Below are 6,976 nucleotides of genomic sequence, written 5' to 3'. Positions count from 1 at the left end.
TCATGCTATTATTGATATGAAATATTAATTTATTTCTCGTTAAAATGTTAATTTAGTGGCCAAAGTAGTCTCTGCCAAGCTTCATTGTAGAACGCATACTTTTAACGTGCGTTCTGTCAAACCAACGCCAACTACAAAGTCAACGCGAAAGTTCTATGTGGACCAGCCTTAATTATCAAATAGTAGTTTGTATTATCCTACATACATATATATGTATGGGGCTAAACCAGGAATATTCATTTGAAAATGCTGATGTCCTACTCATTTATGAAATGAAAGACAAAATAATGATTTTTATAAATATTATGTTCTCATTTATACATATGTAACATAGTTACTTAGTCAAATTACTTAGTAATTACTTGTATGTAAGAATACAACAACAAATTACACTAAGTAACAAAAAAAAAAATTTCTCAGTCCTTGGGATGTAATTGTTATTTCCTAGTCTGTTATGCCTTAAAAGTATGGAAACCACCTAATATTCCTCGGAAACTTTGCTTTTGTGACGCTTCCTCTGACATGTGACTTTAACACTAGGATCCAGCAAATTCCACTGCATCAGTCTGGACGTCAAAAGTTCAGCATCGGACTTGGTTAGACCAAGATCTCTGATCAAATCATTCATGTCCTTTTGGTTGGGATAGTATGGGTTTTTGTTATCAGCTAGTAAATTAAATCCTTCACCTTCATTGTCTTCCACACTCATGGAATCAGGGCTCTCACAGGAAGACACCTGCTCTTTCTCTGGAGGAGTAGGAACGGGGCGGTCAGAGCTGTGTGGAACTGGAGCCATGGATGAAGAAATGTCAGGATACATGATTTGACTTGCTTTTTTGCCAGTCCGACGTTTGGAAGGGTCCACCATGCAGAAAAAGCAGTTGCTTGAATGGTCAGTGGGTTCTCTCCAAACTCTTGGCACAGCAAACTTCATAGCTCTCTTTTCCCCTCTGTACCATCCTGAAAAAAAAAATTAGAAAAGAAAAGTACTGTCTAATAAAAAAGTTAATAGAAACATTTATTTTACCCATAACAAAGCAATATAGTTTTAAAATGTCTTACCTTCCAAAGTCCTTTTGCAGTTTTCACACGCGAAATAAGGTACCCAGGATTTGTCTTGATCACCCACAGGCATGCCGAAATAAGCATTGTAAGCTTCGCACATTTTAAAACCTGTTTCCAAAGAGTACTTATTCGCTCTTGTTTTGATAAAATATCCGCAGACATAACAAAATGCATCTGCAGGATACTTGCAGCCTCGTGAAGCCATGTTTGAACGAATTTATCTGTAATAAAATAAGAAACAACTCTCAATAAATCACAAAAATGTTGCAAAATTTATTGCGACGACTTTGTTGTTTTAACTAGTGTTGGGCAGTATCGAGTACTTTTGTGTATTTACTACTTTGGTATCGATACTTTTAAGCATCGGGTACTGTCGATACTTTTCAGCATCGAGTACTGAGTACTTTTGGAATCGATACTGCCCAACACTAGTTTTAACACACACAAATGTAGAGAAAACAAGTTGTATGCGCTCGTGTATCAGTTTTCAATAAACAAGCATAAAAATAAACGCAGATAAGCGCTGCCATGGTCACAAAAGCAAAGTTATCTTGCGACAATAGCTGTTTTCTATACTTTTGGGACCTAACTGACTAGGAAATAACAATTACAACCCAGGGACAAAAACCTTGTTACATAGTGTTATTTATCAGAAGCATTGCCCCTTGCATATTGAAAAAAAGTAATAAAAGCTCTCAAAAAAGCAAAATCGCTACAGCGAAAAGTGTTTGAAAACAGCATAAATTCAAATACGCATAAAAAAGAACCGCATAAAAAGAGACCTAAGTGTATAAGTTGAAATTTTATAAGAAATTATTGAACATTAAAAACATTATACCTACATAGATATGTATGCACATATGTGCCTACCTAGTAGATAAAACTGGGCCAAATAGCACGAATCTATTCTTCTGTGCATGAGAATATATATGTACAAACATATGTGTATAAAGATATGTATGTATATACATATCTGCATGCGTGCATACAATCCTTTACTCGAAATTCCTAGTTGCTGCAATTTTTATCCCATACATTTTTGCCGACCAAACAACGCGTTTGCCTGTCTAATCTGCTTGCCTCATTTGCCTCGCTCGTCTGCTGCTGCAAATGAGTGCCTCGCTCGCAACGACGCCCTGACGAGGGCAGGGCTAATGAGGCCCTCGTTTGCTTGCCGCTCTACTCTTGCGCTGCCCTCGTTTGCTTACTCGCTCGCTGGCTGCTCAGCGCGTGCGCTCGTACTTAACGAGTGCTCATTTGCAAACAGCGTCGCGTGTTGCTCGTGTGTTGCGCTAGCTCAGTGCAAGCTAACGAGCGAGCGAGGGGCTAAAATGAGGCAAATCCGAACCCTGCTAAATACACATACACAAACGCACAAATCGCCCATATTTCACCATACATACAACAACAATACTTCATTTTAGCCCCATATGTATGTCAAAATATCGCTAAATGTATCACTAAAAACTTATATATTTTATTTATTATAATGTAAACAATTTTGGCGTGATCAACGCAAAATTCACTTGCTGATGTGCGGTATTGCCACTCTCTAGCACTCCAAATTAATACAATTACCCAACGTCTACACCTACCAACTATTTCCGCGTGCCTTTAAGAATGCGGTTTATAATGCAATGCAACCCTCTTTAAAAATTTGGAATTGGTATGGGGTGGCATTACGATTATTACAAATTACATTAATTAATTTATATTTTTTTTTTATTACAAATTTTCGCCTGCGGCGCTTTTTTTTATAGAACTCCATACATCGATATATAATGAAAATTTTAATAAAAAATCGCGCTATATCCTATTGATACTTCGATATATAATGAGCATTTTTTTAACCGTTTAGTTATTTCCACAATTATCCCACATAACAGTCCGTACTCCGTGTAAACATATTCAATATTTATTCCATTCAGATTGAGTGGCAATACCGCACATCAGCAGGTGAATTTTGCGTTGAGCACACCAAAATTGTTTACATTTTAATTAATAAAATATATAAGTTTTTAGTGATATATTTAGCGATGTTTTGACATATATGACTAAAATGAATTATTGTTGTTGTATGTATAGTGGTTCGTTTCACAACGTTCGTACTGTGCGGTCGCTTAAACATTCGTTTTAAAGAACTCCTAAAGTTGCTTTGTTTATCTCAGTGCTAAGCAGTTCTAATTTGTGTAATTTATACTGGAAAAAGCTTTTTGAAGCCAAGCTCCAATAAATTGTTGTGTTTTAGACATAAAGTGCGTGGATTAAAAATTAAAAAAAATTAAAAATTAATATTCTTGTCATTCCTTGGGCATATTTGCCTCTTTTGGTGCATTAGTGTTGTTTTGCGTGAGAGTGCATTTTCCCATTTTCCGTGATTTATCATACATTTGGCTTATCATCAATCAAATAGTTTTCCTGCTTGCTTTTATGCTTTTAAGCTTTTTGGCGCAGTGGCTTTAAAACTGTGAAGTTCAGCACGGTTTCTAACCATTGAACTTACAATACCTAGACTTCTGTGTCTCTCAAACGCTCATCTTTGCTACTATCGTACTAAAAGCGTACACTGTGAGTTTTTCTTGTGCATACATACAAATTGTTGCTACTTCGCGCTGCAATGTATTCATCCTGCTGTTTTGAAAAATGTAACATTAAAAACGACTTAGAGCGTTGCGTTGCGTGTTGGTTGTGTGATGACTTAGCTCACGTAAAATGTGCTGGTCTCAATGGTAGGGTGGCCGATATCATAACCGATAACAAAGGTGTTCGTTGGTCTTGCCCCAAGTGCAGATCAACCGAAGTTGAGCTTTGTAAAACGTTTAGGAGCGCCAGAAGTGGCTTCCAGGAGTTGGGTAAGGAGTTAAAACTTCTAAACGAAGAGTTTAAGCGATATGAAGATGCATTTAAAGACTTTAAGTGCATTGAATCTTCATCCTCTCCATCACCCAAGCTTAAACAAGCTTCAAAAAAGCGGAAGCATGGAGGAGACAGCATTGTTCCTAATCCCATTGCTTTAGACATTGACACTCCGCCAACTGATTCTTTGCCTTCTGCCGGCTTAAATAAGGAACTAATAAGTTTTAATTCTCCGTGTGTTGAGTCATCTCAAGCTGCATCTTCCTTAGGTGTCACTACAAGGGCAGCAGCAAAAACGACAGCTGAACCTACATCTCAAAGCGGACCTTCTCCGTTACAGAAAGAATTAGTCGTAGTTCCTGCGAATAAATCTGTGTTTGTTTCGAGCTTTTCTAGTGAAACGTCGGTAGAAGATGTTAAGTCTTATATAACATCAAAGTTTAATCCCCGGCACATAGCTATTAGAAAATTTAATTTTTCATACGAAAGAAGCATATCTTCCTTCAAAATTGATATTTCCAGTTCATTTTGGCCCAATGGTGCTTTAGTTCGTGAGTTTGAGTTTAAACCTCGAGCTCGGAATGAAAATACTGTTCAAATTCCCTCCTCAGGATCAAAAAACTTATAAGTAATTTTTTCTTCAATATTTATTACCAAAATCTTAGAGGTCTAAATACAAAATTAACCGAGCTGTACTTAAAGTCTTTTGATTTAAATTATGAAATTTTGGTTTTTACTGAAACTTGGCTAAAACCGAATGTGTTTAATAGTGAAATATTGTGTAGTAAGTATGAAATATTTAGAAGTAATCGCTTAGATAGAAAAGGTGGGGGTGTTTTAATAGCTGGTCAGACCGACTTTTCCTCTGAAAAAGTTGTATTCACAGATTCAGAAGATGTTGAATTCCTCTGTGTTAGAATACGGTGCCCCTCAAGTAGTGTTTTTCTTGTTGCAATTTATATTCCACCAAACTCTAACCCTTCTGTTTACTTTAAATATTCTTCACTATTGCTCTCTTTATTTGCCATGGTCAAGCCCTCCGATTCGTTTGTTGTGTTGGGTGATTTCAATCTAGCGTGTGTTTCCTGGGATTCGGAGGATGGAATTCTGGTGCCAAATTCTTCTCGGGATGTGCATAACCAATTTCTTAACGAACTTTCCGATCTTGGTATATATCAGATTAATTCAGTTATCAACAACTTAGGTAAATGTCTTGATTAGCGTTTAATGATGATACTGCTAAATGCGCTATAATAAGCGGCGATCCTTTAGTTATACCTATAGACCCTTATCACACATACCTTGAGTTGTCCTTGGCACCATCCTACGATTCACGTTATTGTCCTGAAACTAGAAAGCCGAAAGGTCGGCGATATTCTTTCAAATACGCTAACTACGACAGGATTAAAATAGCTATATCTGAAATAATCTGGCCTGAGTACGATGGTGATGTTGAGAATAGTAAAATCTGAGAATTTAGTAAAATCTTGAATAATATATTCAGTAAACTCATTCCTCTTGTTAAAGAAAATACCGGACCTCGTAACTCGTTGTGGTTTAACCCAGAGCTAAAGCATTTAAAAAATCAGAAAACGAAATCATTTAAACTTTATAAAAAATCAGGCCTGTCTTCTCACTACGCCGCGTACTCCATCCTTCGTCATAAATACAATGCCTTAAACAGAAAATGTTACAGGAATTACATTAATCAAACTCACATTAACATCGTTTCTAGGCCCAAGTAATTTTATCATTTTGTTAACTCAAAACGTAAAATAAATGGGTTTCCCTCAACACTGAAATTAGATGATGTTATTTCTAGTGATGATGATATGATTGCTGATATGTTTGCAAATTATTTTGAATCGAACTATTCTGTCGAGCCAAATGAAGAAACTTCTAGCTATCCTTTTCCACTCTCACAGTTTGACCACATCCGTATTCCTTCAATCTCTGCTGACAATGTTCTCCTTCATTTGAATAGTTTAAAAAATTCTTTTCTAAGCGGTCCGGATGGTATTCCCTCCTGTGTCCTAATAAGTTGTGCAGATTATCTATATAAGCCATTAACAAAAATCGTCAATGCTTCTCTAAAGCAAGGAGTTTTCCCCTCTTTGTGGAAGGAGTCGTATATCCAGCTGCTGTATAAAAATAGAAGCAGGTCGAATATTGCGAATTATAGGGGAATCGCTAAGCTGTGTGCCATTTCTAAAGTATTTGAAGAGATCGTTACGGAAGAACTGTCTCATTCCATAACGCCTGTTAGCGATGTATCACAACACGGCTTTTGCAAGGGCAAATCAACTGTATCAAACGTTCTTGAATTCACTACAAATGCGAACAATGGTTTCAAAAGTAACTATCAAACTGACGCCATTTACACTGATTTTAGCAAGGCTTTTGATAAAGTATCACAATCAACTCTAATATACAAACTTGATAAAATTGGTTTCCCTCCAATCCTGCTGCGCTGGCTTTCTTCTTATTTCATTGGCATTGGGTTATCTTTAAAAAAATGTTCATCACGTGTAATTTATGTGACGTCAGGTGTACCTCAAGGTTGGTCCCCTTCTGTTTATTTTATTCATCAACGATCTTCCAAATATTTGGAAGTATTCGGGTTGCATAATGTACGCAGACGACGTTAAGTGATTAAAGTTCATTGGTGCCCCAGGAGACAGGAAACAATTACAGGTGGACCTTAGTAATGTGTTTAAATGGTGCGAAGTAAATTCTATGTCACTTAACTTGAAAAAGTGTAAATTTATGTGTTTCTCTAGAAAACCCTTTCAATCATATAGCTACCGCATTTGTGAACATAGTGTTGATCAGGTAACTAATTTCATCGATCTAGGCGTAACCATGGACTCTAAGCTTGAATTNTTTAATAAGACTACATTTGAGACTACATTTGGCGATCCTGCCATCCGAATCATGGAAATCGCCTGATATTGCGCATTATTACCAACAAGCAACCTTTCCGCAAGCGTCTTTCGATTCCTCAAATAACATTCATTTCCGGAACTTCTGTTTCAACGCTGGAAATTTTATTATT

General features: G+C 36.7%; 1 protein-coding gene across 1 annotated transcript; it reads right to left on the bottom strand.

Moving 5' to 3' along the window:
* Positions 1–396: 396 nt before the first annotated feature.
* On the bottom strand, positions 397–1,345 carry LOC108380295 (uncharacterized). Its single transcript, XM_017636668.1, has 2 exons — positions 1,063–1,345; positions 397–960 (listed from the first exon to the last, which is right to left on the bottom strand). Exons 1-2 carry the CDS (start codon positions 1,268–1,270, stop codon positions 479–481), a joined length of 690 nt encoding a protein of 229 aa, XP_017492157.1. The 5' UTR covers positions 1,271–1,345; the 3' UTR covers positions 397–478.
* Positions 1,346–6,976: the final 5,631 nt, after the last annotated feature.

This window comes from Rhagoletis zephyria, unplaced genomic scaffold (genome assembly GCF_001687245.7).
Source record: "Rhagoletis zephyria isolate East Lansing unplaced genomic scaffold, Rhagoletis_zephyria_1.1 Rzeph_scaffold_18836, whole genome shotgun sequence".
Classification (NCBI taxonomy): Eukaryota; Metazoa; Arthropoda; class Insecta; order Diptera; family Tephritidae; genus Rhagoletis; species Rhagoletis zephyria.
Note: the sequence above shows the minus strand (reverse complement) of the source record. Positions and strands in the feature narration are given on the sequence as shown.

What these genes read in the sequence shown, in the direction of transcription:
- LOC108380295 (XM_017636668.1), bottom strand. Translation starts at nt 1,270, where the DNA reads ATGGCTTCACGAGGCTGCAAGTATCCTGCAGATGCATTTTGTTATGTC. An exon ending in CTGCAAAAGGACTTTGGAAG is followed by an intron (nt 961 to 1,062) that starts GTAAGACATTTT and finishes TTTTTTTTTCAG; the next exon opens with GATGGTACAGAGGGGAAAAG.